General features: G+C 37.4%; 2 protein-coding genes across 3 annotated transcripts in view; one reads left to right on the top strand and one right to left on the bottom strand.

The window, feature by feature from the left end:
* Positions 1-8,454, top strand: part of itgb8 (integrin, beta 8) — a 32,727-nt gene extending 24,273 nt beyond the window's left edge. For both annotated transcript variants that reach the window (XM_051873368.1, XM_051873367.1), the window contains exons 14-15: positions 2,498-2,658; positions 4,323-8,454. In XM_051873368.1, coding sequence (XP_051729328.1) covers positions 2,498-2,658; positions 4,323-4,448 — 287 coding nt within the window. In that variant the 3' untranslated portion in view covers positions 4,449-8,454. The remainder of the gene's footprint in view (positions 1-2,497; positions 2,659-4,322) is intronic.
* Positions 8,455-9,317: 863 nt separating this feature from the next.
* sp8a (sp8 transcription factor a) lies at positions 9,318-13,195 on the bottom strand. The gene is made up of 2 exons (XM_051873369.1): positions 12,481-13,195; positions 9,318-11,811 (listed from the first exon to the last, which is right to left on the bottom strand). The coding sequence occupies exons 1-2, from the start codon at positions 12,499-12,501 to the stop codon at positions 10,615-10,617; spliced, it is 1,218 nt and encodes a 405-aa protein (XP_051729329.1). The 5' UTR covers positions 12,502-13,195; the 3' UTR covers positions 9,318-10,614.
* Between the last annotated feature and the right edge of the window lie 3,059 nt (positions 13,196-16,254).

The raw sequence follows: 16,254 nt of genomic DNA, 5'->3' as shown, positions 1-16,254 counted from the left end.
TTTTTTTTTTTTTTTTTTTTTGTGGAGGTGAGTATAATTTTTACATTTTTAAATAATAACATTTTAAATATTAATATTATATTTGCAAATTAAATATTCATATTTTTGAAGTTTTATATATTAAATATTGTCCAGATGTTTTAGTTTTGAGTTTTTTTGGCATTCTTATTACTGTAATATAATGGGTTTTTTTTTTTTAATTAGCACACTGTAAAAAAGAATTGTTGGTTTAACTTAAAAAAGTAAGTTACCTGGTTGAAATTAAAAATTTGAGTTAATATAATGAAGGTGATTGGTTTAATCAACAGAAACTCAAAATATTATGTTATCTGAACCACATTAATTATTGAAGTTGATTTGACAAACGAAAAAATGTTGCGATAACAAATCATAATGAAAATAATTTTTTACAGTGCGTAAATTAAATGCAGTTTATTTAATACTGCCGTACTATGATGTATAAATACTACGGTTTAATGTTAATATATAAATACTTTACAGTCATTATTTTCCACATTACAGTAATGGGAATGTGATTTTTTTATTTTTATTTTTTTATTTTATTACATTATTGTGATTTTTGCAGTGGAAATATGCTTAATTGTAGTGAATTGTAAGTTATGTATTTATTTTATTTTATTTTATTCCAGGAGATTAAATCTCTTCTGCGCTTAATAATTTTACTTTATTCATTTATTTAATTTATTTTTATATATATTTTTTATTCCAGGAGATTAAATCTCCTCTGCGCTTATTAATTTTACTTTATTCATTTATTTAATTTATTTTTATATATATTTTTATTTTATTTTATTTGATTTGATGATTTCTTTATTATTCTTTATTACGGCGGAAATATGCTTAATTGTAGTGAATTGTAAGTTATGTATTTATTTTATTTTATTCCAGGAGATTAAATCTCCTCTCCACTTATTAATTTTACTTTATTCATTTATTTAATTTATTTTTATATTTTTAAATCTCCTCTGCACTGGCGCTGTTCCCCCCCCCAAAAAGGACATTTTATTGCTCACAGGTTTCTCTTTCATCACTCAGGAGGCTTAAAGAGAGTTACTTTTCTTTGAAGTCTCAGAAACTTTGTCTCCGATGTTCCTCCTTAAATCTCTTTGTAGAAAAAAAAAATGCCTGTTCATGAATATGAGTCAGTGGAAAGCAGCTCAGATCATTTGACATGTTTGAGTTCATATCAAGATCTCTTTTGGTTACAGACTTTGGGATCTTGGCAGATCTGAGAACTGTTTAAAATGATCTCTTCTGAAACTCTAGATGAGACGAGTGTGAGATTACTGTGGTTTTTCTTTCAGCAGAAACACTTGAGACTTAAGCATTGCTGTCTTGGAAAAATGACTGAAATATTAAACAGATGCATTTCTTTTCATTTGAAATCCCCAATTCAAAAATCTTAAATGCAATAATTAAATTGTGTCAAGCAGATAAAGAGATTCGGGAAAAGGGTTTGTTTGGGACTAAAGAATCTAATAATTCATTCATAATCTAAACACCAGCCAGATGTTTCTGTTGTGTGCAGTTACAACATCAACAACAGCTGGAAAAGAAGCTCCCTCAGGCCTCGCGCTGATCACCAAACCAGCAGTGCTTTACACTGCCTGAACACAGCCAATATATAGATCCTGTCTTCCGGTTCTCCGTGTGATCCCAGTTGGGAAATCCAGTAAGTTTGGCTCGGATCCAGTCCGGACCAAACACAAAGAAGATAAAGTAGCATATTGACATTTTGCAGGTTTCCATGGAGATCTGGAAGCAGTGCTGAATGCAGGTCCACACACACACACACACACACACACACACACAATGGCTCATGCTGTTTCCAAGAAACAGTGAGGGGGCGTGGGGTGTGTCCCAAACGCCATTGGAGTGAGTGACTTTATAAGAGAGAATGTGCACTGTCAGGAGAGCAAAACAATCCGCTGGAGCGAAAGAACACAATTAAGATCTCCTTAATATCTCTGTTGCTTTGCCTAGACAATAATGAAACTAACCCTTCTGTTGCATTCGGGTCAGTTTTGACCAGTGTTGGGGGTGACGCATTACAAGTAACGTGAGTTATGTAATCAGATTACTTTTTCAAGTAAAGTACCAAGATCACTTTGATATTGTCTTATTAACTGAAATATAAAACATAAAATAGTTATTGGTCTTGAGTCACATGCTTCTCAGATGCTTCTTCTAAGAAAAAGACTCCAGATGTCAGATTCACAAGACAAAGTTCTCAAACAGTTCTCAGATTTGCCAAAATGCCAGAATTTTTGAAGGTTTTAAAGGGGGGGTTATCTAAAAGTTTGAAAACCTTTATACCCCTACTGTATCTAAAACAGTTTTGATGCTTCCAATTATCGGGAAAACTCTTTGAAGCACAACATGTAATTTCCTGTGGGATCTGTGCTCAGCAAAACCCAGTCATGTGAAGACGGTGGGCATTTCTGTTGTTTATGGTTCCGTCTCTCTTGTCTAACAGTGTGTGTTTGGAGTCGCCGGTACTTAAAGACCTTCCTCAGCGCCTTCCTACTGACCGTCACGCTGGGAATCGCCATGTTGGCCGCGGTCCGACAGCTTCTGAGAGCCAGAAACCGCTGGTGGCAGTCAAACCCTGAACAACCGTTTGATGACAGCCATAAGGTAGAGTGTGTGTGTGTGTGTGTGTGTGTGTGTGTGTGTGTGTGTGTGTGTGTGTGTGTGTGTGTGCGTGTGTGTGTGCGCGTGTGTTTTTGTGACATATCAGGACACAAATTTGTATAATGACATGGGTATGACATAGGTATTACAAGGAGAGGGTGACTTATAAGGACATTACCCCATGTCCCCATTTTTCAAAAGGCTTATAAATCATACAGAATGAGTTTTTTTTGAGAAAGTAAAAATGTGATGGGTAGGTTTAGGTTTAGGGTTGGTGTAGGGCGATAGAAAATACGGTTTGTACAGTATAAAAACCATTACGTCTATGGAATGTCCCCACAATTCACAAAAACAAACCTGTGTGTGTGTGTGTGTGTGTGTGAATTCGAATTGGTTAACCCAAAGTAAATCAATCAAATCAATCAAAAAAATCAATCAAAAAAAAAATCAACCAAATAATATTAATATGAATCTATTATTATTTATTCGCTCTCATGTCATCCTAAAGCAGTGTTGTTTAGACATTATTATAGTATTTATTATTATTTTGAATTAGCTTGTATTGTTATAATTTCTGCTTTCATTCTATTTTAGTTTGCTTTTGTTATGCTTTTCTCATTTCTGTTTTATTATTTTTGCGATAATTTCCTGATAATTTACTCACCCCCATGTCATCCAAGATGTTTATGTCTTTCTTTCTTCAGTCGAAAAGAAATGAAGGTTTTTGAGGAAAACATTCCAGGATTTTTCTCCATATAGTGGACTTGAAGGTTGAAGGTCCAAATGTCAGTTTCAGTGCATCTTCAAAGGGCTCTACACGATCCCAGACGAGGAATAAGGGTCTTATCTAGAGAAACGATCGGTCATTTTCTAAAAAAAAATAAAATTTATATACTTTTTAACCACAAATGCTCATCTTGCACTGCTCTGCGATGCACCACACATGACGTAATCACGTTGGAAAGGTCACGCATGACGTAGGCAGAAGTACCGCTGTAGGGCGAAAAACTCCATCTCATTTTTTCCTCCAACTTCAAAATCATCCGACATCAACAAAGGCCGTTTGACTTAGTCTTTACACGTTCGCTTTGTAGACTCTGGATCGGTACTTTCAACTACGTCACACGTGATCTTTCCAACATGATTACGTAATGCATGGCGCATCGCAGAGCAGTGCAAGATGAGCGTTTGTGGTTAAAAAGTATATAATTTTTTATTTTAGAAAATGACATTGTTCCTCTAGATAAGACCCTTATTCCTCATCTGGGATCGTGTAGAGCCCTTTGAAGCTGCACTGAAACTGAAATTCGGACCTTCGACCTGTTGTTAACTGTTGAAGTCCACTATATGGAGAAAAATCCTGGAATGTTTTCCTTAGAAAACTTAATTTCTTTTCAGCTGAAGAAAGAAAGACATGAACATCTTGGATGACATGGGGGTGAGTAAACTATCAGAAATTTTAATTCAGAACTAATCCTTTACCTTTAATTTATTTTTATTTGTTTTATTAATTTGAGTACTTTAATACATTTCTAATTTTAGTGTTAGTATTGTAGTGTAAGTTTTGTTTTTTCATCTAATATTTATATTTTATTTTATTTCAGCTTTATTTCAGTTAATAAGACAGTATCAAAGTGATCTTAGTGTTGTTTAATTTCTTAACGTAGGATACTTCATTCGTCCCCACAACCAATGAGAAGACGATAACATACAGGAAGGACCGTCTGCCCAACCACCCAGTGGAGATGCACACGCACATGCCCAAGATGCCCCTGAGTGACGTCTGGCAGTGACAAGGGTCAAAGGTCGCTCTAGAAATGAAGCACTACCTGAAGGAAAACACAATCTTTCTTTTTAAGCACTTACTTCACAAAAGCAATATCCTGTGTGGGTTTTCCGAGGGTGTTTCCTTTTCATTCCGTTTCTAATTTATTATCTTGAATGGCATTAACTTTCTCTTGTCCTGAAGCCACACAGGATGAAGATGTAAAGAAAAAGAATTGGTACGTGAAAATGCCAGTGAAACCCTTACTGATGTGGTTTAGACGCGTTCACCTCAATAGACTCGGCCAGTTACCTGTGGAGTTCTCTGGTCTGTTCAAGATCGTCTCTCTGGTTTTTCAGTTACTGTTTGTTTGATTGTGTCTGTAAATGGATGTGAGAGTGTGTTTGTGATCTTTTTACTTGTTTTACTCTGGTTGTCATTACACTACAGACTCTGGCTGTGTTCAGAATTAGCATACTGTCATACTGCTTCTACTATTTCTGCAGTACGCATTCTGAAAATACACAGAAGACTTGATGCATTTGAGATTACAAAGAGTACACTGTCCCACAATGCGATGGGATCGACATTTCCAGTATGATGAAGGACCTGCGTTTGACGTCACTTTCTTGAAGCACTATTTGGACTTAATAATTATTGGACTACAAAAAGTCTTTTTACACTAATTTAAAAATGCAACATTATTTATTTTCTGAAATTACATGCATATTATACTGTGTAGCATGCAGTAAACTGCCTGCAAAGTTGTGAGGTCATGTGACCCTAATGTAGCATACTGTTTGAATGTTTTTTGCATGCTGCATGTTTAACATGCTGTTTTTAAAATGCAATTTTCACAGTATGCTTTAAGCAGTATGCCAGTATCAGTTCTAAACATAGTGGCTGCATCTGAAATCTCATACTATATATGGTAGGACGAAAAACATGACAAGAATATGGGCCTGTCCAAATACCCACACTTGTGGTCTTGGCCACTTGAGAGCACGTGCATGCGACAGGAAGAAAGTGTGCAAGACTGTCCCAGGTCTGAAAAATGCCAAAGCACAGTAAACCCACTCTATCTCTAAGGCCCTGTTTACACCTGGTATTAAAATGCGTTTTGGTCGATCAGATCACAAGTGGACGACGCTAAGGGAACGGCTGAAGACCCAAGTTTTGGTTTGAAGACAAAAAACATACCCAGCACAATGTTCTCTCTCCATTCCTGATTTCTAACACTCATTCACAGCATTCGGCCAGTCTTGCGGCTGTCAGAGCAGAAATGAAAGCTGCTGCTCTCCATGTTTTTCCGTCGTCTCCGGTCGTGTTCATATGTAAATTATGCGAGCTTATTTTGTCCATTAGATCGAAAAATCTGAAAAGGTCCATACATTCACCCGCCCATAGACCCTTCCCTCAAAGCAATCAGGAAAGAAGTGGTCGCAAGTGGACAAAAGAGACGTATTAAAACACCAGGGGTCAGATTGACTAACAGCTTGCTCCAGCGCAAACCCTCTTTTGGCGTTAAAAAACTACTGTCAGGATTTACTAAAGACGAGCAGTGGAAAAATTTGCGCTGAAAAGGTATGGACACATTTATTTTTGCGGCTGACCTTATTGAATATGCATTTGTAGGAGTTTCTCTTTCAGATGCAAAATTTATGGGAGGAGAGTATTTAAATGAATCACTCAAGGTGATTTACTAAGGTTTGCGCTAGTCAATTTACTGGTATTTGCGCCATTATTTACTGCCCAAGAAAAGCATGTCTTGAACCAGACACTAATTTGCGCTGCTTTTGGTAGATTTCGTTGATCATTATGGAAATGATCCAGTTGCGTCTGTGTTCTTCAATTTGCGCGTCATCAGTAGATCACGCACAGAACTTTCCACTCCCATCCGCACTTTTTTGGAATTGCGCTCTCACGCTAATTTGCCCTGTTTAGTAAATCTGGCCCTAGGTGTAAACGGGAATGTGTCTCCCTCGTCTACATGTGATCCGATTGATACCAGGTGTAAACTGGGTCTAATAGCGCTTCAGAGTGTATCCCATAATTTCGCACCATGTCTATGAAATCATTCCAGTAAGTTAAATTAATTGCATGTTACATATAATTTGTCTGTAAAACGTAAAGTGTTGCACATTTTATTGGTGCAGAGACTCCAGAGATTATATGTGGTTTGTAAAACTTTGAAAATGAAGCACCACAAACACTTAGTCTCCCATTGAGTAAACAAATCTTAAAACACTTGCGGTCTTCATGCCCACTTGAACACTTTGGCCAAACTCTGTCATGTAATTACAGGTCAACCGCAAGTGTGGGTATTTGGACATACCCTATGTCCACAAAAAGATTAGGCAAACAGTACCCTGATTGCTTCCAGTGTGGTGAGAAATCGAGTCCCCCCAGGAATCAGGTCTCCTTTAGGACCCAGAGTGATCCCATTGGTTCAATAGTCTTTTTAGTGCCTGATTATAATTCCTGCAAAATCACGTTATGATTTATATCATTTAAAATGCGTTGTTATGAGCATTAATGTCTTTTAAATTACATGGTTCATACACTATGACTGAAGCTATAGGTTGTGAAATCAAGCATTTCTTGTTCTTACTGTTTTTTTTAGTTAGCTTATGTACTAGCATAGCATACATCTACCTGATTAGCCTGCTACCTTAGCTTATATTATATTAGGTATGTGGACTCGATTTCTCATGGATTGTGCATACGATGAATACTTTTATCTGCCGTGGCCTCATGGGATAGTATTGACCACATCTCCGGGTTTCTCAGAAGCGGAAGTCGTCATAGTTGGGTAAACTTATTTAGCGGTAAATGAGAGACTACGTTAAATATATTTTTTGTGTTCCCATTTGCTCAAATAGCAAAAGAAAAACTCCACAATAGTGTTTTCACAATTTTCGAAAAGAGAGGGAAAATATAGAGCGATTAATAATGGCAGTCAGAAGAGAGAATGTAAATTTTACCGTCACTCCCGCATCTGCTATATTAGAAACACCCTCACAGCAGCGTTTTTTTTTTTTTTTTTTTTTTGTAATTTGATGCAAAGTTAATATAATACAAAATACAGTGTTATAAATGTACATAATTTAAAAAAAATTTTTTTTGCAGGATTTACGATGCTGATGACCGTTAAAACGCGTCATCACAGTCTGTTAAATTTATGAATGGCAGTGAAGCGGCAACTGGCGAATGTAGTATGTCCGGATTACATTCATACTACACACATTCTTACTATATAGAACGTGTTTTTTTAGCAGTCGCAAAGTAATTAGTTCTTAAATAAGTACCTACTCAGAGTGTATGTGATTTCGGATGCAGCCAGTGGTAAGGAAAGCCCTGTCCTGCTGACTGGGATTAGTCTGCCACCTAGTGTTGATCACACGCTAACAAATTTGTGAGTAGCAGTGGGATTAAATAGTTATTTTTGTAGATTGTGAACGTGGCATTCAGGTTTATTGAATTTGTTAATATTTAAGCAGAGATTTCAGAACAGTACATTATTTTTTTCTGCACTATTCCCAGCTTAAATTATGCTGCATCATTCCCTGATATGACTGGAGTTTGAGGAAGTTTCTTCCTACACTAGTTTACTGTATTGAGTTATGTGTTAATTATTTACCTGCTGGTCCTATTTATATCTGTTGTCGTGTACTACTGAGGCTCCGTTTTGTCCTGATTGAACGCTCGACCAACGGACCCATAATGCAGCGCGAAATGGTACGTACCCTTGCGGTGACCATAGCATTCCTGTGGCTCTAATAAATTCGTGTTTACATTGGGAGAACATTAAGTAAATATTTATTTGTAGTTGTTTTTCTTTTCTTTTTTGATAGAAATTAAGGCTTTGTTGAATTTTTTTTGTGAACAGATTCTGGTCAGAGCAATACATTGTTAGCATTTCTGACTGATCGTGTTTGTATTTGGGTAAATCAAACCGCACCAGCCCTTCTGTTATGCTTTGTAGCTGATTTCATGAAAAAGAATATCAATAAAAATCATAACCTAGTTCTTCAGTTGAATTGTGTCATAATTAAAGTGTATTATTATTGTGAATTTATAAAATTTAGTTTAAGTATAAATTATAAAGATTATAAAGACAGGCTAAAAATCAGATTTTTTAAATGTATTCAATTTAGTTTGCATGTTATTGTAACCTAATCCAGTTGCTTTTTTCCTCTGTTGTACTGGAATAAAATCAGTCAGCGGGATAAGATGAATAATGTCTCATAATATTATTCTTAACATTTTTTTATTTGTGTTTTGGTAACACGGGGTCAAAAGGTGAGCTGGAGGACATGGTGTTTGAGCTGCAGTTCCCTCGGTGACCACTAAGATGCGCTAAATACTCATAAGAGAGCATGAAATGTCACCGCGTCAGAAACGAGCGAATTACAACAAAAACTTTGATGTTTGGCATTACATATGTGATTTTATTATGTTATGACTGTATGATTGAGAGGGTATCTGCCGAGATCATGAAAAGTTAAAATAATTAAATAGGGCGTCATTAGAAATTAATAAGCTAATTAAAAAAAAATCAATATTTCGTTTGACTTTTATTATCTTAAAAACACAACGCACCTCAGTAACATTATGAGTGTCTAATTAAAACCAACTGATAAGACTTTAAGTACTATAAGTTCTCTTTTGTTTATTTTACATTATTATATATTTCAAAATATTCAATATCACTAGTTTGAATCTTATACACCATGTGAAGTCATCTCATACAGGCTTTAATAACGTTGAGTAGCATTAATATGTGCGCATGTCAAAACGCTTTGAATACATATAACGACGGTTTGTTTTGTTTTAAGTAATAGTAATATTAGTGCTAGTATTATTATCAACCCACAGACCACATAAACAGTCCATATAAGCAAGTCAGATGTGACTTTATTACCTTAAAGTAAACGTCAGTAAATACAAACACATGCGCAATTAAATAATAATACAACAAAAGATAAAGAAACTGATCGAGCTGATTCGATCCTGAAATTATAAATATAGATTCAAAGTGCGACTCTGATAGACTTCAAATCACAAATCAAACTCGATGATAAATAGAGTTTCAAGACAATCCTATGTACAATTTCACTTTGCATTGAGAAGAGTTCAGATTCACTGTCATAGATATCAACTGCACGATGAAAATAAGAATAATGTACAGAAATCCCCAAATGATGCGTACATGTTATAGAAATCAAGGAGCACAAAATTAAACGGTTCAGTTGGCAAATACAGAATGCTAAGAGAATTGTTGCTGCTGCTGAGAAATAAAGTCCTTGATTTTCTTATTTAGGTAATAAAGTGCCTCAATAGACATGGAGAATCTGTATGCATTTCAGCAGTGTGTTTCATCTGTACTTATTTTACGAGGTTATTTTCATCTATAAATATCCAAGAACACCTGAGAGAGACCTTCTGCTGATTTACAGACAAATATGATAAAACATAGTTAAAAAAAAATCGGTGTATATTCTGATAAACTCTCTGGCCTTTTGCATGATTTCATGCGCACCGAAATGAGTGCGTCCACATGTGAACACTCTTAAAAATAAAGGCCCTTCTGGTTCTTTGAAGACCCAAAAACCTGTTAAGAACCATAGGTTTCTTGAGTTTAATCTTAAAAATAAAGGTTCTTGCACTGGAAAAAATTATTTTCCCTATTTATCACAACATTTTTCTTTTTCAAATCAACTTCAATAATTAATGTAGTTCAGATAACATAATATGTTGCGTTTCTGTTGATCGCCTTCATTGTATTAACTCAAATTTTTATTTTCAATGAACTCAAATTTAATGCAACCAGGTAACTTTTTTTTTTTTTTAAGTTAAACCAACATTTCTTTTTTACAGTGTGGCATCGATGGTTCCATAAAGAACCTTTATAGTGGAAAAAGGTTCTTTAGAGTTTTAAAATGTTCTTTAAGAAAAAAAAAAAAATATATATATATATATATTTTTTTAAGAAGAACATTTTGGAACCTTAATTTTAAACAATGGTATGGTTGTTTGGATATTAAAATGGTTGGTTGGGTGTTTTGGGGGTCCTTTAATCACCAATAAACCGATTTCGAATGAATTTAAGATTAAAAAAGTTATTTTTAAAACATGTTTTGATTCTCATTGGAACCTTTATCTTTAAGAATGCATGTGTTCTGTAGTTCTGTTCAGAGGCCGTTCTGCACGGGTTCTGTGGTGTGGATCATTTCCGGGGACTGACAGGCTGGGCTGCCCGGTACACTCTGTTCGCTGTCGGTATCGCTGCCCTTTTTAACCCCGTTAGACCCGGGCTCACCGGCGCTGTGCGTTTTCACGTGTTTACTGAGATGGTCGCTGCGCATGAAGCGCTTGTTGCACACCGGACAGGCGAATCTCTTTTCCCCGGTGTGTGTGCGTAAATGCCGCTGGAGCTCGTCGGACCTGGTGAAGCGCTTCCCACAGAACAGCCAGTTACAGACGAACGGCCTCTCGCCGGTGTGCCAGCGCAAATGCGCTTTGAGGTGAGAAGTCTTTCCGTATACTTTTCCGCAGCCCGGGATGTGGCAGCTGTGGAGGCCCTTTCTGCGCAGACTGGCCCCCGCGGGCCCCAGCCTCTCCGCCTCCTGACAGTTCGGACAGTCGCAGGTCGCTCTTCCCGAGTAGCGCCTGGTTGATGAGCGCGGAGACCCGGCGAGCGGTACCACCGGGGTCCCGGCTAAAACTGCGCTTGTGGCACCGGGACTGGTGTCTGTATAGGTGGCGGATAAAACCGGTTTGAATCCGTCCATCAGGTGCTGCCCACCTGTAAGAAGATGCGGAGATGGACTGGCGCTGAATGCGGAGTGAGTGATGGTGGAATAGTCTGAGTTGTACCCGCTCAGGGGCGAATGCAGCGCGGCGCCGTTCGCGCTTTGAACATCAATCCAACCGGTGCCCACATCCCACCAGGAGGACCCGCTACCGGTGCCCACGTCCCCGGCGGAGATGCCAGCATGCGCGGACTTGAACCAAGTCTCATACGGGTGCGTGACGCTCATCCTGGGGTAAATCCCCTGCAGAGTGTCCACTTTGGAGATGAACACCGACTGCGCGCTCGGGTCCGGAGAACTGTTCGCGACTGACGTCTGAAACACGGGATAGTCGTTTCCAAATGGACTGGTGGAGGTGTTAGTGCCCGTTAAGGAGAACGAGCTGTTGGCGCTGAAAGTCTCGTTCCGTTGCGCGCCGAACGGGGAGAGGGAACAGCTGCTGGGCGCTGCGCGTTTCCACGGGTGAAAACCTCCTTTTCCAAACGAGCCGCTGTCCGAGGAGGGACTCGAGCTCCCGATTTTGTTACAGGTTGCTGCTAACATGGCCAATGGAGTGGATCCAACCCTCGGTTCCTCCTGTGACCATAAAAAAACACATGGTTTACAAGACAAATCAACGACTTTTCCCTTTGTCACATTGCAAAATATGGTGAATTTACTGCATAACTTTTAAAACAGAGCTGCAATGCAGCCCATTTTACACATAATGTTGCAATAAACTTTTCAGACACAATTGGATTTGATCGTGAGAATACGGTAATAATAATGCAATCAAAATATAACCATTTTTGCGACAATTTACGCATTGTTCCTCAAAGCAATAGTTTAAACTGTGCTGATATTCTTGCATTAAACTTTTCAGAATCTGCAATTCTTTTCATAAAAGGAAGGTTCGTGAAATACAGGAGAACCTTAAGTTAATTTAAATCATCCAAGAACCCAGAAACCAAAACACCGACATGAAGAACACATATACTGAAACAGCAAGAACTTTTCAATCTCCACAGATGATTTTTGGTTATTTTGTGAACAACAGTAATGTCTTCAGAGAAGTATTAAGCGAATATTAGTTTCCGAAAGAACTTTAGGATATGCTATAGTGCAATCCGAATGTAACTCAAACCCAGTATTACGCAAGATTACGCACAAACATATACAACTACAATACATCAAATAAATGCTCTCATTTCAGCTGAAAACCCCAGACACTCTCAATCTCGGACACAGAGATGTAGCCATACTCACCCCAAGAAGTGAAGTTGCCATCACCTGTGAAAGGTCTTTACATTTATAAGTCCCTCGGCTGTTTTGGAGACTTTTACCGCCCACCGCTTCACAAATGCGTTCGGCTCGGGCTTTGAAGATCCACCAGACCCCGCGCGACCAATCAGATCAGCTGAAGCTCTCGGGAATGCTGCGTTCGGTGATGATGTCACCGGCGGAGCTCTCGGTGACGTGTTGCGCTGGTAATTGTTTACAAGTGGGAAGGGCGGGCGGGTGAGCCTTCCGTGGACCTTTTTTTTTTTTTTAATTGTTGGGGATACCCATGTAAGGATAACTAATATTTTATGCTAATGAGATGCGTGTGGGTTTTTCTTAATATAGTTTTTTTTTTTTCGCTGCGCAAAATTCAACACTAATATATGAGCTTTAATTATCTGAATATGGAATGTATATTTAACAGTGCAGGATTCTTTAAGATCCGTGTTTTTATTCGTCAGGGATTGTGTGCGTGAGGGCGTGGCGGGGAAACTCAAGGGGTGGAAGTGGGTGTTGCACGTGCGGAGCAGCAGCTTCACAAACAAGAGGAGATGAACTTCATCCACGAGCTCAATCCTCTTTCATCTCATTCACAACAGAGATTCATGCGCGCTTAATCCACAGGCAGTCCTGCACTGATGTTCTGATCTCTGTTACTCCTGTTTGAAATGATCCACAGTGCTGTAATTGTTGTATACATTTTCTATTGAACATAAATCATATGGCCTATTTAGTGCACAGGATGCTGAGATTACCAGCAATGCTTCTATTTTGTATTATTTTCTGATGCATTCATTACAAATTATATTTGCAGCACAACAATTTGAGTGCAAGAAGAAACTAATTTGGCTATTTTGGTTTGCTTTAATGACTTTAATGATTTGAGGTCATAAAGAGCATTTTGGGTTTCAGTGGAAGCAAGAAAACCTGTCATCTGTTCACGTGATCACGCTCACAAATTTACCTAATTTAATTATAGTGAATCAGAAATATTTTTTGCGTCGTTAAAACTGTAAATAACTTTTTTTTTCCCCCCAAAATACTTACTTTATTTCCCCCCTAAAACCTCTCCATTTATTTCCAGGTCTACATTAGATTTTGAGTCCCAGATTTTCAGTGTGATCTTCGGAAATCAGATGCACAATAGTGATATAATAACAGTAACAGTGTTTCACACGCGCGCTCAGAGGGAAACATGCACATGCAGTGCACGTGCACATCACGCGTTTAATTTGACTTTCAAATTTAATAAAGAGGTGAGCTTTAATCACACGCGATTTTATTTTTTGATATTAATGTTCGATCATTAAAGGCGAGCAGGGGAAAGTTAATTAATAAAAATCACGCGCGGGATCGATTCAGTTTTCAGGTCATCATTATTAGAATCCGAGTCTCGTTCAAAACCATTACAGACTCGATTGGTTTTATAATATAATATAATAATCACGCAACCTGGTAGATTTCTCTCATTTTGCTCAGCTTTATTTGATTGTTTAATTTTCTCTTACAGTCTTTTTAATTTCTGAAATGCGACTTATAAAATGATATAAATAAATGAACGAAATAGTTTCATGTGGAAAATTTGCTTTATTATACTTATATTTTATGTAGTCTATTCATGAAACACTGGATAAATGACCTACTTGAGTGAAAGACTGAAAAAAGGTTTTGCACTGCGACTTTGACTTTTCTCCTTTTCTTTTTGAACAAAACACAGCAAAATCGGTCAAACACATATTAGCCGTTTAAACTTCAAGCCCTTTCTAAATAAAAGCAAATAAAAAATGTAATTAATAAAATTTAAAAAAAAAAAAAAGAAAAGAAAAGAAAAGTTAACCGGAGTTCAGAGGTCATGATACAGTAGATCTGCGCATATGTGTGTGTTGAACAGATGTCTCTCTCTCTCTCTCTCTCTCTCTCTCTCTCTCTCTCTCTCTCTCCGCATTCTTTCCCACACGTATATGTGCAGAAATCCCGTGAGGAACCTGTTCTCATAATAAGCGCGTTAACACGGACCATCGAGCACCGACAAAACGCACCGACCGAGAGAGAGAGGGAGAAAAGAGGGGGGACTTTAATTGTTTGCTTGTTGGTTGTTGAGAGAACATAAAATATCTCTTCAGAGAACCCTTTTAATATCCTGCAATTACATAAACATGACAATTAAGGCTAATCATGAGAAATCAATGTCCATTTTGCATTTCGTGATCAGCAGATAACAAGTAAAGATTTAATAATACAAATTAAATAATTTTTAATACAGCATCATTTGCTGTATAATGATCAAAAATAACCCTGAACACTGTTCACTGGAAGTTGCTTTGAGTGTATATTCAGGCAGTTTTTCCTCTAAGAAATTGATTTTATTATAGTAAATTGAAAGAATTAAACTCCCCATCCCAGAATGCATCTGTACAGTCACTTCTCATAATAACATTTCTCTGTTTCAAGAGCTCATAAATCAACGTCATCTTGACTTTACTGGACATTGTTGACATTATTGTGATATTTTGGACCTACATTTATGACACTGTCTGAACACGGCCTGTCTGTCAGTCAGTCAGGGTGTGTGTGTGTGTGTGTGTGTGTGTGTGTGGACTGTTAAACAGGTTAGGCAGCTGTGTGAAGACTGTGTTTGTGTACGCATTCATGCAACCATGAGTTTACAAGCTGTAGCCACACATTGGATACACATTTGTCTCCATGAAGCATGTTAAAACTTAAATCTCTCTCAAGTATTTTTGATGAAGTCTTCTTATGGGGGGGGGAAAAACATAAATAGTTTTTTTTCTTAAAAGTTTGTTTGATTTTATCCTAATTTATATTCAAAATCAAAATCTTTTAGGTCTTCTTTGAGTTGCTCTGTAGTGTCAATAAATCACTTTATATGAAAACAATCGCAAGTATGTCATCAATTAGAATCTAAGTAAATATGTCTTTGTATATTTGTGTGTATGTGTTTGTGTGTGTTTGTATTATCTGAGCAGGATTGACAGTTTCCTCTTATTATCCTCTAGAGAGGGAGTGTTTGTCCTGAGGACATGCTGGCAGAAGTTATTCGCTGTCTGTCATCATGAGAGTGTGTGAGAAGTTTGTGAGATGACAGAAAAGAGTTACAGTAACAAGAAACTCTCTGATTGTAACTATAATGTAAATATAACATCACTTTAAGTGTCCAAAAGAAGACATTATGCAGAATATTTACACTGCGCTTTAAAATTAAAGGTTCCAAAAGAGGGTTTTCATATCAGTGCCATGGAAGAACTAATTTTGGTTCCCCAAAGAACCTTTCAGAGAACATTTCTTAAAAGAACCATTTTGTCTTAGTGTGAAGAGCCTTTTTCCACTTTAAAGAACCTTTTGCGCAGTAGAAAGGTTCCATGGATATTAAAGGGTTAGTTCACCCAAAAATGAAAATTCTGTCATTACTTACTCACCCTCATGTCGTTCCACACCCGTAAGACCTTCGTTCATCTTCTGAAACACAAATTAAGATATTTTTGATAAAATCCGAGAGGTATATGACTCGTCCACAGCAATTTAACAACCACTTTCAAGGTCCAGAAAGGTACTAAAAACATCGTTAAAACAGTCGACGTGACTACAGTGGTTCAACCTTAATGTTATGAAGCGACGAGAATACTTTTTGTGCGCAACAAAACAAAAATAACGACTTTATTCAACAATATCCTCTCTTCTGTGTCATTCTCATATGCTGTTCACGTTCAGCACTTCCATTAGAACGTCGACTCATTATTG

This window comes from Ctenopharyngodon idella, chromosome 19 (assembly GCF_019924925.1).
Source record: "Ctenopharyngodon idella isolate HZGC_01 chromosome 19, HZGC01, whole genome shotgun sequence".
NCBI lineage: Eukaryota > Metazoa > Chordata > Actinopteri > Cypriniformes > Xenocyprididae > Ctenopharyngodon > Ctenopharyngodon idella.
The sequence above is the reverse complement of the archived record's forward strand: the minus strand, read 5'-3'. Positions and strand labels throughout refer to the sequence as shown.

Bases quoted from the DNA above. Each gene is read 5' to 3' on its own strand.
- sp8a (XM_051873369.1), bottom strand. From the start codon at position 12,501: ATGGCAACTTCACTTCTTGGG. The intron at 11,812-12,480 runs GTGAGTATGGCT...TTATGGTCACAG, and splicing joins TGGCAACTTCACTTCTTGGG to GAGGAACCGAGGGTTGGATC.